A 17,998-nucleotide genomic window follows, 5' to 3' on the forward strand; every position below is an offset into this window, starting at 1 on the left:
CACAGCCAACCGTCCCTTCTCTGCGCGCAATGTGCGCGCTGCCGGGACCTCCTTTCGCCTTACAGCCCAGCTCCCTCTGGATGAGCCTGGGTCCCCGGGGTCTGGCCTAGAACTGGGGTTCAGAGCAGTCAGAACTGGGGCCCAGCACAGTCAGAGCTTTTATCTCCTTCCCACTAGGGAACGCCAGCCAGGCACTCAGCAGCCCTCCTCTCCGGCTCCGTCCTCTCTGCGCGCGGCGTGTCTCCGTACCTCAGGCTTTTACAGCTCCTCCGCGCTTCCTCTGGTTTTCTCCTTGCTTCTCGTAGAATTTCCAGTCAGTCGACTTTCCTGAAGTTCTGGGTAATGTCCATTTTATATTTTAGTTGTATTTTATTGGAATTGTTGTGTGCGGCTGCGGCTAGGTGTTTACCTGGGCAGCCATCTTGGATTCTCCTCTACCTTTTTTTAATCACAGTGACAAAAATATAACATATTTTTTGGTGTGCCATAGAATTTTAGTAATTTGGTTGATGTGTGCCATGAGATAAAAAATGTTTGAAAATCACTACTTCAATAGATTGATAAGAAGTCTTTCTATTGTTTCCCAGAAGGTGGCACTGAAGCCACTAGTGTTTTATTTTTGTATGTCTGCGGCTTTTCAGGTCTTTGTGGGGCAGGAAAAGAAGTCCCGTGTTCCCTGGGGAGTCAGCATCTGCTCTGTGACCAAGTTGCCTCAGTCTCAAGACACCAACCCTGTGTGGGAATGTGGGCAGTCTGATTTCAAATCCATGAAATGCTGGTGCTGTCCCCTACATCCCAACGCTGCCAGCAGTGCAGCCACGATGGGTGTGCTAGGGTGAGCTGGCAGAGGTTGGCGGGGCCCTTTGAGGCTTTGTTTTTTCAGTAATGGTGACTGATATACAGCCTCTGCTCTGTATATCCATCCATCCCTGGTATTAGCCACAGAGTGCACCTGTCCTCAGGGGAAATGTCTCTGGTTCCCCTTCTCAGGTTTGTTGATAACGTGTTCTGTCCCAGCACTCACTGCTGCAGCTTCTCCGTCCGGTTAGCTCTGAGAGCTTGGGGCGAGATGACCGGGCCTGATGGCTTTGTTTCTCTGCCCTGGTTGGCAGTTGCCAGACAGCTCTGTCCTTCCTCCCTGCCCAGGCCACTGGGTTTAGCTGCAGTGCATAGCAACCACTCCCACAGGAGTGCTCACTGTTTCCCTCTCCTGGTCCTGGCTGGAGGGAGTGCCAGTGGCAGCCTGATTCTTCCCCTCCTGAGACCAGCAACGACCTCCAGGCTGCCTCCTGGCACCGTCTGAGCAGTTCTCCCTTCCCACTCACCTTACAGTGTTTCAACACACGGATCTCTCATATGTGTTTCTGTGTTGAGCAGCATAGTCATCTTTAAACTGGTAACAGTTCAAATTGTTTTAACTTCAAGGGAGAGATCAAGGGGACCTCTCTTGCCACAATTCCTCTGACAGCAAACGTTTCTTTTGGGGCTGATGAAAATGGTCTGAATTACACAGTGGTGGTGATTGCCCAACTTTTGAATATATTAAAAGACACTGAATTGCATACTGTGAATGTGAATTATATACACGTGATAAATAAAAAGACATTCAGTGTAAGCTAAGGAGATGGATTAGCTGCTCTAAGGTGAATTGTGGCATACATAAAGGAAACCAGGCCAGTTAATGAAAAACATCTTTTGTAAAATACTTTTATTTCTAAACTTACACTTATGTCATTGTACTCCTTTCTCTCTTCTATTATATAGAACAATTTCTCCCTTGCCTTGAAGCTATTGAAGGACCTGCATAAAGAATCAAAAACAAGAGATGAGTGGCTGGTGAGATGGGTGCATAGCTACTGTCGGCTCAGACACAGCCAGAGCCAGACCCAGAATCGTCCTGAGCAGATTCTTTCTGTGTTGAAAACAGTCTCTTTGTTGGGTATGAAACTGCTCTATCATTACAAGTTTAAGAATGCTATTTTATATTACATCTCTGTAGTCTCTAAAACTATTATTTGTGTTGATTTTTCTGATATTGGGAATTAAGTATTTATAATTTTACTAAATATTTGGAGCCAAGGTACTTTGTAGTTTAGTATTGCAAGTGAATATGACATTTGGAGCTTTTATTTCTCTATAACATGGAATTGAAAGGAAAAGGCTTTTTCATATTTAGTTAAATTATGAGTCTTTATGTTTACATAAAATAATTACTTTGTAAATGAGGACATTAAAAAGCTTTTCTTTTCTTCAGGTCTTCTTTTCATAACAATATACCTGTTAAGACTCAGGGGAGAAAACCTTTCTCTTAATTATTTTTTGGACCTGGTATTCTAGCTCGGTTACCATATATCCAAAGGTACATAGGAGCACCATTATGGAACATGCTCCCAATTATATTCCCAAATTTGACTTTTTAGCAGGACAGGGTATAATATCAGAGTACTTGCCTCAGTAAATGTGCAGACAAGAAAAACAGTCTTTCTATATTGGTCCCAGGATCAGAAAATCATCCTTACGGTGGTTTAAATGTTTTGTTTTGTTTTGTTTTTGAGGGGGAGGAGAGATAGGAGGAGTATGCTGATATGAAAATAAAAATTGGTACTTAAAAAAATAATTTTACTGTTTTTGTAGTTATAGTTTGGCTGACTTTGAATCATTGATGTTTCTATCTCTCTCCCTCTCCTTTCCTCTCTGGAATCAATAAAAAAATATTTTTTTAAAAAAAGGGAAAAACAGACAAAAAACAACAGCTATGGGTTATTCATGGATATGCATAAATGCATTTCTTATTCTTTGTAACAGATAGAATTAGGTGCTTTGACAAAATGCAGAATGATGATACTTGAATAAAAGTATTTTATTTGTTTAGCCTCTGTGTACTTAGATATGGTCACTGCTAACAGAGAACATTTTTCATTAATATTAGTTCAAGACTACCTAATCAGTGTTTGAAGTTAGTTTCTTATAACATCAAGATTTATTTTAGTTAATTTCTTAGTAGAAAACAACTTTTATATACTATAAACTTTTTTTTTAACTTTATAATATTCATTTACTTCTGAAAGAAATCCTGTGTGAGTTTGTGTGTGTATGTGTGTTTTTAATCCAATAGGTGAGAACACATCAAGTTACTTAAGCAAAAATATTTTGGCTTTCCGTGACCATAATGTTCTCTTGGGTACAACTTACCGGATCATAGCTAATGCCCTCAGCAGTGAACCTAGCTGCCTTGCTTATATTGAGGAAAGCAAGGCTAGAAGAATCTTGGAACTTTCTGGATCCACTTCAAAGAATATAGAAAAGGTAATGTTTATTACAAGGATGAACTTTTCATGTTTGCATGTTGTATGTCTTTAATGTGCGACCTTTTGGTTGCATGGAAGAAATGGTAGAGGGCAAAGTCAAGATGGTGGAGTAGGTCAACTGAACTTGACACCTCCTGAGATCACATCGTAATTATGACTCAGTGATAGAATGAACCACCTGAACCTTTGCTGAACAGAATGCCTATGACTAAAGATATAAGGAAAAAGCCACATCACGACAGGTAGGGGGGCAAAGATGTGGAGCAGGTAGATTTTACATGCACTGTGTGGCAATTTAGAAATGAGAGGAATAGATTGGCTCCTTCTGAGGAGCAAGGGGGTCTCAGCCCCACACCAGCCTCCCTAGGCCAGGGCACCTGAGCCGGAAAGAGGAGTCTCCATAACATCTGGCTTTGAAAGCCAGCAGAGATGATGTTGATGGCTCTGTGAGACTGAATTGCCGCTTCTAAAGGGCCCATGCAGAAATTCACTTGCTCTAAGCTCCAACTCAGGGGCAGCAGCTCAGAAAATGCCTGAGATACATAGAGAGAAACTAAATTGAATAACTTCAGGGAGAGGGCTGCAGGGTTAGGGAACTGGGTAACCCTCTCAGGTAATGGAAACACTATTAGGCATGCCATTGTTCCTTCGTTGAACTCCTTTTCCCAGCCAACTGTACCAGCACCACTGGGTACCACATCTGTGCTCTCCATGAACCTGGCAAACATTTGCCCTACCCCAGTATTTCCCTGAAAACCCAAGCCCTTGATCACTGGGCCCTCCCTAGCCTCTTCCATCTTGTCTCCATGAGCAGCCTGCCTAGCTTATATTGCAAACGCTCCAAAAATCCACACACCTCACAAGAGTATTGTCTAACCTTGGCTCATGCATCAGACTCTCTCAGAAGTCCACAAGCTTCACACCAGCAATAGCCAGCATCAGTGTGCATTGTAGCTTCTGCCAAGTGGCCCAGCACAATAGCCATTGGCTTCAGCTTACGCAAAGTTGGGCCCACCTAGTGGGAAATATTTCCCACTAGGTGGGCCCAACTTTGCGTAAGTGTTGGTCAGTCTTAGATCCAATTGAGCAGCCACAAGCCCAGCACAAGCAGCGGCCAGCCTCAGTTTACATCATAGTGCCCACCAAAGGGTGCCAAGCCCAGCACAAGCAATAGCTGGCTTGGTTCTTTCATGCACTTCCAAGCCCAGCACAAGCAGCTACCAACTGCAGATCAATTTGTAGCTCCTACCAAGTGACCACAGATGAGGCACAAGCTGTGCTGACCCTAACCCATACCAAACCCCTCTCAAGAGAATCCAGACACAAAACACCCATTGGACAGTCTCAGCTGGCACCAGAGCCCATAGGGCAACTCCCATTTTGTGGTCAGCCCCTGCTCAACAGCTCACACACTGAAGTCACAGATGGCTCTTACAGCCAGTCACTCTGAGTGCCAGCCCCACCCACTGCCATTCCAGCAGCAATTGAGGCCCAACTACATCAGGAGGGCACATATAACTCCCACTCAGTCACCACTAGCACCTGGCTCAGGAGATAAGGAAGACTGCCACTGGATCCCACAGGACACCTCCTACGAAAGGCCACACTTTCAAGAATGAGAGATGGAACAAATATATCTAAAGCATGGAAACAAACCCAGAGAGTGAGCAAAAAGGAGGAGACAAACAGGCCCCAAGCTATAAAACAGGACAAAAGTTCAGGGAAAAATATAAGTGAAATAGAGACAAGCAATCTGCTAGGTAAAGAGTTCAAAGCGCTGGTTATAATTATGCTCAGTGAACATGGGAGAAGAACTCAAGGAGAACTTAAAGAGATGGAAAAGATAATAAAGAACCAATCAGCGTTTAAGGCTACAATAACTGCAATGAAGAATATGCAGATTAAATGAAGCAGAGAATCAAATCAGCAGTTTTTGGGAGACAAGGTAGCAGAAAACACCAGGACAGCTAAATAAAAAGAAAAAGTAATTTAAATAATGAGGATAGTTGAATAAGGGACCTTTGGGGACAATATTAATTGCACTAATATTTACATTTTAGCAGTCCCAGAGAAGAGAGAAAGACAGTGATTAAATACTATTTGAAGAAATAATGACTGAAAAATTTTCTAAACTCTTGAAGGACATACACTTCCAGGTACAGGAAGTGTGGAGAGTCCCAAATCAGATGAACCCAAGAGCTCTAGCCCTAGTTGGTGTTTCTCAATGGTTAGAGCGTTCGCCCACGCACTGAAGGGTTGCGGGTTCAATTCCTGCTCAAGAGTACATGCCTGGGTTTCGGTTCGCGCCCTTCCCCCAGTTGGTGAGCGAGCAGGACACAGCCAGTTGATGTGTCTCTCTCTCATTGATGTTTTACTCTGTCTCTCCCCAACCCCCATCTCCCTTCCTCTCTTCCCCTCTCTCTGAAGAAGCAATGGAGAACATATCCTTACGTGAGGGGGAAAACATGAACCCAAAGAGACTACTAAAATGCCTAAGATTAAAGACAAAGAGAATACAAAAAGTATCAAGCCAAAATCATCATCTTACATGCAAGGAATTTCCCATAAGACCATCAGTTGATTTTTCAACAGAAGCTTTGCAAGCCCAAAGATCAATTATATATTCTGTTAAAAGTGACACAAGATAAAACCTATAACCAAGATTATTCTATCCAGCAAGGTTATCTTTTAGAATTGTAGGAAAGGTATTTTCCCAGACAAGCAAAAGATTAAGGAATCCATCACTACCAAATTAGCAGTACATGAAATCTTGACTGGACTTCTATAAGTAGAAAAATCAAAAAGATAAAAATTAAAATGTAGAACAGAAAAAAAAATCTCACAAAGGCAAACACTTAGTAAGAACAGTAAATCAATAAAAAAGTCAAAAGTGTGAACTTAATGTGTAAATATAACAGTAAGGAATATACATACACAGAGAGGTAAAATATAATGACAAAAACTGGGGGAGAAGAGGGAGAACAGAAAATCAACAAGGAAACCATGGCCTCAAATGACACATTATAGCAGATGGGGACTTAATTGCTATTTTTAGACATTTCACCCCAAAACAGAATATACATGGGACATTATCCAGAATAGACCATATGCAAAGCCACAAAACAAGATTTAATAAATGTAAGGGGATGAAATCATATCATAGCATGTTCAGTGATCCCAATGATATAAAACTAGAAATGAAATTCAAGTAGAAAACTGGGAAATACACAAACACATGGAAGATAAACAACATGCTACTAATTAGTAAATGGGTTAACTATGAGATCAAGGAGGAATCAAGATATATTGAGACAAATGAAAATGAAAACAGTGAGCCAAAGTATGAGAATAACCAAAGTATTTCTAAGCAGGAAATCTATAGTAATATAAGCCTACCTCAAGAAACAAGAAAAATGTCAAATAATCTAAAGTTAATATCCAAAGAAACTAGAAAAAGAAGAGCAAACAAAGCCCAAAGTGAGTAGAAAGAAGGAAACAATGAAGATCATAGCAGAAATAAATGAGTCTTAAAAAAAAACAACAACCAGACAAGATCAATAAAAACGAGAGCTGGCTCTTGAAAAGACAAAATTGACAAATCTTTCATTAGACCCACCAAGAAAAAAAGGACCCAAATAAATCACTAATGAAAGGGGAGAAGTGACAACCAACACCAAAGAAATACATAGGTTTATAAGAAAATTCTGCAGTTATATGCCAACAAATTATATAAATCAAGAAGAAACAAAATTTAAACAGAATCATAACTAGTAATGAAATTGAATCAATTATCATAAAACACCCACTAAATTAAAAGTGTTTGACCACGCTGAAACTGGTTTGGCTCAATGGATAGAGCGTCAGCTTGGGGATGGAAAGGTCCCTGGTTCGATTCTGGTCAAGGGCTTGTACCTTGGTTGCGGGCATGTACCTTGGTTGCGGGCATATCCCCAGTAGGGGTTGTGCAAGAGGCAGCTGATCGATGACTCTCATCCATGTTTCTAGCTCTCTCTCTCCCCCTTCCTCTCTGTACAAAATCAATAAAATAAAATTAAAATATATATATATATATTAAAAAAAAAAAGTGTTTGACCAGATGGCTTCATAAGTGAATTCTACCAATATTCAAAGTAAAATTAATGCCTACTCTCTAATTATTCCAAAAAATTAAAAAAGAAAATGTTCCCAAACTCATTTTACAAAGCCAGCATTACCCTGATACCAAAACTAGACATTAAAAAATAAAATAAAAATAGGTTCCCAAAATATCAAGAACGCATGCGTGCGCTGCTTCTTTCCTTTTGCCTCGTTGCTACCGAGTGAGTAAGATGGGTCACCAGCAACTCTACTGGAGCCACCCGAGGAAATTCGGCCAGGGCTCTCGCTCTTGCCGCGTCTGCTCCAACCGCCACGGCCTGATCCGGAAGTACGGCCTCAACATGTGCCGCCAGTGTTTCCGCCAGTACGCGAAGGACATCGGCTTCATTAAGTTGGACTAAGGGAACTTCTGTGAATGGGTCATTGAAGACATCTCTCTACCTTACGACAATGCTATCTTTGTACATAAAATAAAAAAAAACAACACTTCAAAAAATAAATAAATAAAAATAAAATTACCAGTTAATATCCATGATGAATAGACAGGCAAAAATCCTAATCAAACTATTAGCAATCCAAATTTAATGATATATTAAAAGGATATATACTTTGACCAATTGAGTTTTATTCCAGAAGTGCAAAGTTTGTTTAATATCTGCAAATTAAGGTGCTACTCCACAGCAACAGAAGGATAAAAACCCTCAGAAAACCGGGGATAGAGGGTACATACCTCAACATAACAAAGGCCATATATGACCCACAGCTAATATCATACTCTGTGGTGAAAAACTAGAAGTTTTTTTCTTAATATCAGGAACAGGAAAAGGAGTCTCCTTTCATCACTTTTATTCAACACAGTATTGAAAGTCCTAACTACAGCAATCAGATTAGAAAAAGTAATTAAATGATAACAACTTGGAAAGGAAGAAGTAAACTCTCATTATTTTCACATGACCTGATACTATCTAGAGAACCCTAAAGCATTAAAACTAATTAATGAAATCCATAAAGTAGGAAGATTTTAAATTAATATTTAGAAATAATTGCACTTTCATATACCAATAACATACTATCAGAGAAATTAAGAAAGTCCCATTTACAATTGCATCAAAAAGAATAAAATATTGAGGGATAAATTTTTAACCAGGGATCGGGCCTAAACAGGTCATCAGACATCCCTCTCACAATCCTGGACCACTGGCTCCTAATTGCTCACCTGCTTGCCTGCCTGATTGCCTAAATTGCCCTCCCTGCCAGCCTGATCACCCCTAACTGCCTCCCCCTGCCAGCCTGGTCACCCATAACTGCCCTTCCTGCTAGCCTAGTTGCCCCACAATGACCCCCCCTGCCAGCTTAATCGCACCCAGCTGCCCCCCACTGCTGGTCTGGTTGCCCCTAACTGCACACACACACACCCCACCGGCCTGGTTGCCCCACGCAGCCTGCTGTTCATTTGTTTGGTCATCCCTCAGTAACCGCCTGCAGGCATGGTCATAGGCAGCCATCATGTGAGGGTTAGTTTGCATATTACCTCTTTATTATATAGGATTCACTTTTTTCAACATTAAAAATAGGATTTTTTAAAAATATATTTTTTATTGAGTTTTTACAGAGAGGAAAAAAGAGGGATAGAGAGTTAGAAACGTCTACGAGAATCATTGACCAGCTGCCTCCTGCACACCTCATGCTGGGGATGTGCCCACAACCAATGTACATGCCCTTGACCGGAATCGAACCTGGGACCTTTCAGTCCGCAGACCGATGCTCTATCCACTGAGCCAAACCGGTTTCGGCTAAAAATAGGATATTTGTGTTAAAATGATTTGGATGGTTCTTCCGTGACTTTGTTAATGGAGTTTCACTACCTGTCCCCACTCAGGTTTCCTACTAGTTTGTGGGACAACCAGCCCCTTTCACTTTTTTACTTAGTGCCTGCTTTTTAAAATCACTTCGTATTTTCATAGTTATCAGCCTCTCATCTCACCAGGAGCCACCTCATTTTAGTTGTGTAGCCTTGCCGCCTTCTGTCAGTGTTACCAACATCTGTGCAGGACATTGGCCACAGGAGCCAACTCCCATCTCTTCAATTCCTGACGAGCTGTGTGATCCACATGGACTTTGAGTGCCCACTCCATGTGACGGGACAATCTGGCTCACACATGGCTTATTCTTTTTTATTCGGAAGTTTTTTAAATATTCGGGATCTTACTGGAATTGCTTCCTCTTTCACAGGGCAGACTCTCCCTTTTCTATTTAGCCAATTTTTTATATTTATTATTTTACTAGAGGCCTGGTGATGAATTCATACATTGTTGGGGTCCCTCGGCCTGGCCAGCAATCAGGGCCAATCGGGGCAGGCCGAAGGGAGGGACCGTGAGAGGTTGGCCAACAGGGGGAGGCACCACAGGATGTTGGCCGGCTGTGGGAGCATACTGATCACCAGGGGGCAGCTCCTGCATTGAGCATCTGCCTCCTGGTGGTCAGTGTGGGCCATAGCAACAAGCCTGTTGTCCAGTCATAACAGTCATTTAGATTTATTTATATACACACACACACACACATACATACACTAGATGCCTGGTGCACGAATTTGTGCACCAATGGGGTCCCTCAGCCTGGCCTGCGGGATCAGGCCAAAACAGTTACTCTGATATCCCTTGAGGGGTCCCAGATTGTGAGAGAGTTCAGGCCAGGGCGAGGGACCCCACCAGTGCATGAGAGGGGCTGGGGAAAGATGCAGGAGGTTGGCCAGCCAAGGAGGGGCTGAGGGAGGGCTCCAGGGCGTGTCCGGCCCGTCTTGTTCAGTCCGGATTGGCTGGACCCCAGCAGCAAGCTAACCTACTGGTTGGAGCATCTGCCCCCTGATGGTCAGTGCATATCATTGAAACTGATTGGTCGACTGACTACCCCCTGGTAGTCAGTGCACGTCATAGTGAGCAGTTGAGTCACCTTAGCTTATCATTAGCCTATTATGCTTGATTTGTTGGATGGACAACTGGACGATCAGACACTTAACATATTATGCTTTTATGTATAGGATAGATGACTAATAAATTACAAGTATTCTACCTTTATCATCACAAGTAGGAAGTAGACTTTGTCCACAGAATTTGAGTCCCGCTGGCAGGTTTTCTGAGACCTCTGTGAATTCTAGGTGGTCACAGCGCTGCACCAGAGAGCGTTTCATCACCTTTCCGAGGCCACAAGGACAGCTGAGGAGGAAACCCCTTCCGGCCGGGGCCCGCAGCCCGCAGCTGGGGTCGTAGATGCGTACATGGCGCTGGTGGATTTCTGTGACCAGCGGCTCCGGGAGGAGGAAGAGACTGCCTCAGGTGACTCACAAAGAAAAGAACATTGTGTCCCATTAGGTTACTGTAAAGTCTTTAGAACTTTGTACAGACTTTTGGTTTCCTATTTGTGTGTGGGGTTTTTTTTTAATGAGGAAAGTCTTGCCTATTTAAGAGGGAATGACATCTCCAAGCACCATGACCTGTTCATCTTCCATCCTGGGGTCAAGCTGCCTTCCAGCTCTCCATTTACTTCACTTCCACTGGCATGTTCTGCTTGTTTGGTATTATTGGCCTTATGTATTCCTGGAATTAATTCAGGATTCGGCAGCTGCCCCCGATGTTTCCAGCCCCGGAAGCAGACAGTGCTTCCTGCAGAAGGGAATGTCATAGGAAATTCAGTTTTGAGGTGGGAACTTGTATGTGTAGTCCAAAATTGCTTCCAGTCTTTTACAGAAGTTAGGGAGGAAAAATGACATACTACAGAATATAAGCCAAAAGGGAAACTAGAATCACATGTTACATTTGTAACCTGTGTGTAAGTGGATATATTGACCAGGGCTGTTTTTATCCCTGTCCATGTTAGTTACTGAGTCCGCAGAACTGCAGACGTATCCTGCCCTGGTGGTGGACAAAATGCTGAAAGCTTTAAAGTTACATTCCAACGAGGCCAGGCTGAAGTTCCCCAGGCTGCTGCAGATTGTAGAGCAGCACCCAGAGGAGACGCTGAGCCTGATGGCAAAAGAGGTGAGTGTCTTAGTCTGTGGACCCTCAAGACATATTCCTATTTCTATCCAAGCACATTAATGTGTATAATGCATATATTTTAGCTTTTCCTAACAAGCATCTAATTTTGCTGCATTCCAAGAACATGGGTAATTTAAAACTGTATAAAGGAGTATTCACATTTACCCATTTTCCTTAGTGGATGGTGATAACTCTGAACAAGGACCCCAAGAAATAGAGGAGGAGGTAGGTATATCTGGGACAGAGATGGGAATGTTCTGGAGTACAGTTCACTGTCGGTAAAGACAAAGTTGTGGTCTTATACCTGTTAGTGCCTGTGCTCAGTGCATTACTTAGTCCAAGGAGAAAGGACTCCATTTCAGCTGCATCCCATCCCAGGTGACTGTGGTGCCTGCAGTAGCACCGAGTCCAGAGGGACCCAGGGGCATCCAGTTCACCGAGTGCAGCTCGCGTGTGTGGGCGCACAGAAGCAGCCTGCAGTCCCACACATGTTCTCGTCACCAGCTTGTATGTCCCTGCTGTCCGCACCCCATACTGGGCTTCGTCATCCTGCTGCCTTCCTGTCTGTTAGGCACCTCTGTAAAAGGAGGGCTCCTTGCTGACCTTTATAGACGTTTAACTGAAAATAGGGAACTTATGAGCTGATAACTGAAACACTGATACAATACTAGCCATCTTAGTGGGGTTTTAACAGTGAGGCCTCTGAGCTGAGACGCAGGCCGGTCAGGGCTTCCCCACTCCGGCCCTGTGGGTGGGGAGCGGTGGGCTTGTGGGGGCTGTGGGCTTGAGTCAGTGGGTCTTAAACAGCGGATTAGCTCTAGAAATGCACTACAGCTGTGCTTTTCCTAAAGACAAGTGAAGGAATAAGTTGTAATTTCATTTTAAATTATTTTATTTACATATGTAATGAAGATAGCATTTTCACTTTTTGAGAAAATGAAGGATTACGCCAATGCTATGACACTGGAGATACACGTGAGATGGGCAGCTCACCTCCGCTGTGCGCTCCCAGGGCTGTGTATTCTGACACGTTTTATGCTCACACACCCTGCTCTTCCCTCACTTATGGTAAAGTTAGGGAGCTTGCCCACATTCACTCATGCCAATATGCCAAGTATGTCAGATTTTATCTTAAAATTAACACCTTAAAAAGCATTTTAATTTTGAATAAATTTTGAAAATAGTCTTGGTGCAAAGAAACAAAAACCAGAAGCCATGAAGAAAAATGATATGACACTTCTATGCAGGAAAAGAAAATATTCCATATCCAAAGTTTAAAAAACTGGGAGGAAATGTTTTCAGTACGTATTAGAGACAAGGTTGAGGTGCCCACTCGACACCATAAATAGAACAGTCGAGAGTGGTTTACAGGAAATGCACACGTGATTATTGAGGCAACACACATAGACAGGCTGTTAAAGCTTTTTTGTTGTTATGAGCTGATTTGCCTTATCAGTAATGAAACATGAAAATGAAAATTAGATTTTTCCCTTCTCAGATTAATAATGAATTTTTTAAAAAATGGATTGTGTCCGAAGTTTTTTCCAGTATAGTTTACATTCAGTAATATTTTGTATTAGTTCCAGGTGTACAGCATAGTGGTTTAGACAATCAACACTTTATAAAGTGTCCCCCTGATACTTCCAGTACCAGCTGGCCATAGTGATCAAAACAACATGGCATAATTCACGTTTAGAAGTGCAGATTTGAAAAGTCTTTTTGGAGAGAGAGCTAGCAATGTTGTTTACATTGTTAATGTTCACACAGTAATTTTACTTCTAGGAATTTTATTCTATTGATATGTAGTGCACATACAATGGGGATGTCCACTGTAGCATTATTTGTAATAGCAAAAACTAGAAAATACTTTAAAAATTCATTTTAGGGCAGTAGCTAAATGAAATGGAATACTATGTTGCAGTTAAAAGGAATGAAGTAAATCTAAGAAAAACCAGCAACAGTATGCCTAGTCTGATTCCAGGCTTGTAAGGAAAGGATATGTGTGTCCACATACCTATAAATATCTGGGAGAATCGAATGGTTCTCAGTGGAACAGGAACAGAGAGAGCTGAGGGGAGAGGACTGTATTTTATATTTGTCTGTTTTGATGCTTCTCACTATAAGTATATATACTTCTTACATTGGACACATTGCTTTTTAATAAGGGGTTTAATTTTTATTCCTCATTAAGTTACAGCTCTCTGTGTTTCAGATCTCTTCCATTCCTTGCTGGCAGTTCATTGGCTGGATCAGCCACATGCTGGCCTTGCTGGACAAGGAGGAGGCCGTAGCCATCCAGCACACCGTGGAGGAGATCGCCGATCACTACCCCCAGGCCATCGTCTACCCGTTCATAATAAGCAGTGAAAGCTATTCCTTCAGAGACACTTCTACTGGCCATAGGAATAAGGAGTTTGTGGCAAGGTGACATTGCAGAGAAATTGGGTTGGCATTAGAGGCCCAGTGCACAGGGGGTGCAAGGAGGGGGAGGTGTCCCTCAGCACGGCCTGCAAAGACCAGCATTACTGACCAGGCCTCTAGCCAGAGCCCCTCCCCGCCCTCTGCGCGTCTCTGGGAAGGTGCTGTGCTGGGTCTCCTCGGGGCCCCAGCCCACCACACCTGGCAGCTCAGGTACGTGGGTGCTTGGGCTCCCAGATGCCGCTTCCCTGCCCGCGCGGTGCGCATCAGCTGCCATGGGAGCTGCGCTTCAGGCGTCGCCCTTCCTCCCACCGCAGCACCACGCTGGCCGCATCCACACTGCGGCCCGGGGGCTTCCAGTCTGTGACGGGCTACCAGGCTGACCGGGGGCTGCAAGCAGAGGACCCCGGCACCCATAGGGCTCCCACAGTGTCAGGACCTGGGGAGATCCATTTTTCTAGGTCCTCCCCGCCCTCTGTGCAGCTGGGCGGGGATGCTGGGCTTTGTTACTGTGAGCCCAGCATCGCTCGCCCAGCCTCAGTCTGGAGGTCCCTCCTCCCCTCCCTCTGTGCAGCTGGGCGGGGATGCTGGGCTTTGTTACTGTGAGCCCAGCATCGCTTGCCCAGCCTCAGTCTGGAGGTCCCTCCCTCCCTCCCTCCCTCCTCTGTCTGGGCTCTGGACAGAGGACCCTCTCCTCCCTCCACGACCAAGGAGCGGACTCTGGGTTTGCGTTGCCGGTGTGACGTTGCCAGCATCTGCCCTGGCTGCTATGGGTGCCGCCATTTTGTCACAGAGTGATGATTAATTTGCATGTTACTTTTTTATTAGGATGTGTATGGTGAAAGCAAACACATGGAAGCTTATATTTGTCTTCAAATTAATTAGAGCTTTCACTGAAGAATAGAAAATCTTAGAGATCTTTGTTAAATGTACCTACCCTGGGTATGTTGTTTGTTAGAATTTCTGTTTTAAAATACATTTCAATTTAGAATATTATTCATAGATCATTCTACCCTTATGCTATTAGGGTAGAATGAAATGCTTTTGAAATCAGTTCTTGAAATTCTTCTTTAATTGAAAATATCCAGGAAGCCCCTCTTCTTAATTAGGACTCAGTAGGCTGTCTGCAGTGTCATTCCTTCCACTTCTTCGGTTGATTATAAGTGGAGATATAATTAGCAATGGTGTAATACTTTTGCAAGAATCCTATGTAATAAAGAGGTAATATGCAAATTGACTGTCGTGCCCTTGCACAAGATGGCCACCACAAAATGGGTGGCAGAGGAAGGCAATTGTGGATGATCAGGCTAGCAGGGGAGAGCAGTTAGGGGTGACCAGGCCAACAGGGGAGGGCAGTTGGGGGCAATTGGCTGGCAGGGGAGAGCAATTAAGGGAAATCAAGCCAGCAGGGGAGTAATTAGGCATCAGTCAGGCTGGCAGGGGAGTGGTTAGGGGTGATCAGGCAGGCAGGCAGAAGCCATTAGGTGCAGGCAGGCAGGCAGGCAGGTGAGAGGTTGTGGCCAGCAGTCCTGGATTGTGAGAGGGATGTCCGACTGCTGGTGTAGGCCTGATTCCACAGACAGTCGGACATCCCCCGAGGGGTCCCAGATTGGATAGGTTGCAGGCTAGGCTGAGGGAAACAGCCCCCCCCCCCCCCGCCCCAGTGCATGAATTTTGTGCATTGGGCCACTAGTATGTTATAAATGCATGGTATCTTAGTAGACAGTCCCTATCAAAAGCTTTTTTGTTGTCAGGAGCTGACTTGCTATATTATTTAGTGTTTTGTTTCTGAGAAGACAGTAGAGTTAGGCACAGCTTTTGTCATGGTTAGTCAATGGGTTGGCTCTGCACACACCATCTACCACTGCTGGTGCCCCCCCCCCCCCCCGCCCTCTCAGCAGAGTCAGCTGCAACATGATTAGTTTAAAAGAAAGAAAGGAAAATGTTTTAAAATTTTGAGAAAGTGGCCTTTTTTTTCCTAACATAACTTCAGAACTGTATATATCAAATTGTATTCATCAAAATGTTGACATTATTTGCTAGACAATTTAATTTTATCTTATCTAAGAATCTCAACTCTTTATAGAATGCATTGGTCCTCCTTTATTCATGAGGGATATGTTCCAAGACCCTCAGTGGCTGCCTGAAATTGCAGTTATTCCAAACCCTATGTATACTTTGTTTTGTCCTATAGATACATAACTATGTAAAGTTTAATTTATAAATTAGGTACGTTAAGAGATTGACAACAATAATAATGAAACGACAATTATAATAGCATATGGTAACAAATGTATGTGAATGTGATCTCTCTCACAAATATGTTATTGTACTGTAGTCACCTTTTTGGTGATAATCTGAGATGATACAGGGCCTAAGTGATGAGATGAAGTGGGTGAATATGCTGGACAAAGAGATGATTCATGTTCCAGGTGGGATAGCACCAGATTTCATCACTACTAGAATGCCATGCGATGTAAAACGTATGATTTGTTTCTGCATTTTCCCACTTAATATTTTTGGACCACTGATAACCCTGGAAAACTGATACCACAGAAATTGTGGATAAGAGGGGACTATGGTACATACTTTGTTCTTTATCTAATACTAGAGGCCTGGTGTACAAAAATTGTGCACAGGGAGTGGGGGCGTCCCTCAGCCTGGCCTGCATCCTCTCGCAATCCGGGACCCCTCCAGGGAGGGACCGCTGTCTCCTAACCACTCACCTGCCTGCCCCATCCTCCCCAACTGCTCACCTCCCTACGTGATCGCCCCTAACTGCTTGCCTGATCACCCCTAATCACCTCTGCTTTGGGCCCATCTCCACAGCTTCATCTGGTAGGATCTCTAGAATGACATCATGAAGTCATTCAGCTGTTCGGTCTAATTAGCATATTACACTTTTATTATTGTAGATTAGATAGAATGTGTAAATTGCTTGTTCCCTAGTTCTACTAAGTTTTATATGTAAGTAAAAATAATTATAAATTATAGACCTTGATCTATGGGAGATGTTTGATTACCTAAACTTGGTAATTTTTTTTATAGGATTAAAAGTAAGTTGGATCAAGGAGGAGTGATTCAAGATTTTATTAATGCACTAGAACAACTCTCTAATCCAGAAATGATCTTTAAGGTAATATTACATCTTCTAACACATAAAACATAGAACTTACGTAGATAAAATCTAACAATCCAGCTTGATTTGTCTCTTTTTTTTTTTTTTCTTTCCCTTGCACAGGACTGGACTGATGATATCAAAGTGGAATTATCAAAAAGCCCCGTAAATAAAAAAAACATTGAAAAGATGTATGAAAGGATGTATGCGGCCTTGGGAGACTCAAAGGCTCCAGGCCTCGGCGCTTTTAGAAGGAAATTTGTTCAGGTATGGGTAATGCAGCCCACCTTTATGATAGAATCATTGTGAAGATCAGTACTTAGGTTTGCTGGTTTGTTAGCAATTCTGGCTTTAAAATGTCAGTTGAATTTGTAAACTGTCTTTAGATCCGATGCTTTCTCTGAAATATTAATGGCATATTTTTAGGTCATATAAAGCAAAGGGGGTCAGTAGGTAAAATTTTGGGGTTTTGATTACATTGTGTTCTTCATGCTCAGATTCTTAGATATGAAGGTTACATGCAGTTTAATATTTTTAAGTCTCAGAATGGTTTGAATATTGGATCAATAAGTATTTGTATTTTATATAGGTTAACCATTAGTGAGACTTACCTTTGTTCAAGGCACTCCATTGGGTGCTATGGGAGATACAAAGAGAAGATTGACCCCATTTTTCTCAACAATTCAAAGGGATTGTTGGCAGATACTGTATGTAAAGAACTGTAGCCTAAGGACAGATGCGATATGTGAGACCTATTTCTAAAGATGTTTAGAGTTTAAAGAAAGAGAACCTTCCCACCTCAGTTTGGAGTGAATTAGAAAATTCCTCTTAGAACAAGTGGAGATAAAGAGCCTTGCCATGTCCAGATTCCTCACCACATGCCTTGTGCCTGTTGATCCCTCTGCATGAGTTTCTCACCTACCCATCCAGCTGGACAGCTCACCCTGAGAGATGTGTCTGCATCATTTCTCCTTCAGAGCCCGTCTCTGAACCTCCTTCTTTTGCTGTCCCCAAGAGGTAGG

General features: G+C 43.0%; 2 protein-coding genes across 3 annotated transcripts in view; both read left to right on the plus strand.

Moving 5' to 3' along the window:
• PRKDC (protein kinase, DNA-activated, catalytic subunit) overlaps positions 1-17,998 on the plus strand; it is a 179,206-nt gene that overhangs the window by 148,838 nt on the left and 12,370 nt on the right. For both annotated transcript variants that reach the window (XR_006741597.1, XM_036437275.2), the window contains exons 70-76: positions 1,765-1,939; positions 3,116-3,306; positions 10,561-10,738; positions 11,280-11,440; positions 13,653-13,864; positions 16,907-16,994; positions 17,100-17,243. Coding sequence is in view for 1 of the 2 variants with exons in the window: in XM_036437275.2 (XP_036293168.1) it covers positions 1,765-1,939; positions 3,116-3,306; positions 10,561-10,738; positions 11,280-11,440; positions 13,653-13,864; positions 16,907-16,994; positions 17,100-17,243 (1,149 nt within the window). In the remaining variant the exon portion in view is untranslated. The remainder of the gene's footprint in view (positions 1-1,764; positions 1,940-3,115; positions 3,307-10,560; positions 10,739-11,279; positions 11,441-13,652; positions 13,865-16,906; positions 16,995-17,099; positions 17,244-17,998) is intronic.
• LOC118718440 (40S ribosomal protein S29) lies at positions 7,604-7,851 on the plus strand. The gene has a single exon (XM_036437283.2). The coding sequence runs from the start codon at positions 7,637-7,639 to the stop codon at positions 7,805-7,807; it is 171 nt and encodes a 56-aa protein (XP_036293176.1). The 5' UTR covers positions 7,604-7,636; the 3' UTR covers positions 7,808-7,851.

The sequence above is a fragment of the Pipistrellus kuhlii genome, unplaced genomic scaffold (genome assembly GCF_014108245.1).
Source record: "Pipistrellus kuhlii isolate mPipKuh1 unplaced genomic scaffold, mPipKuh1.p scaffold_m20_p_14, whole genome shotgun sequence".
Classification (NCBI taxonomy): domain Eukaryota; kingdom Metazoa; phylum Chordata; class Mammalia; order Chiroptera; family Vespertilionidae; genus Pipistrellus; species Pipistrellus kuhlii.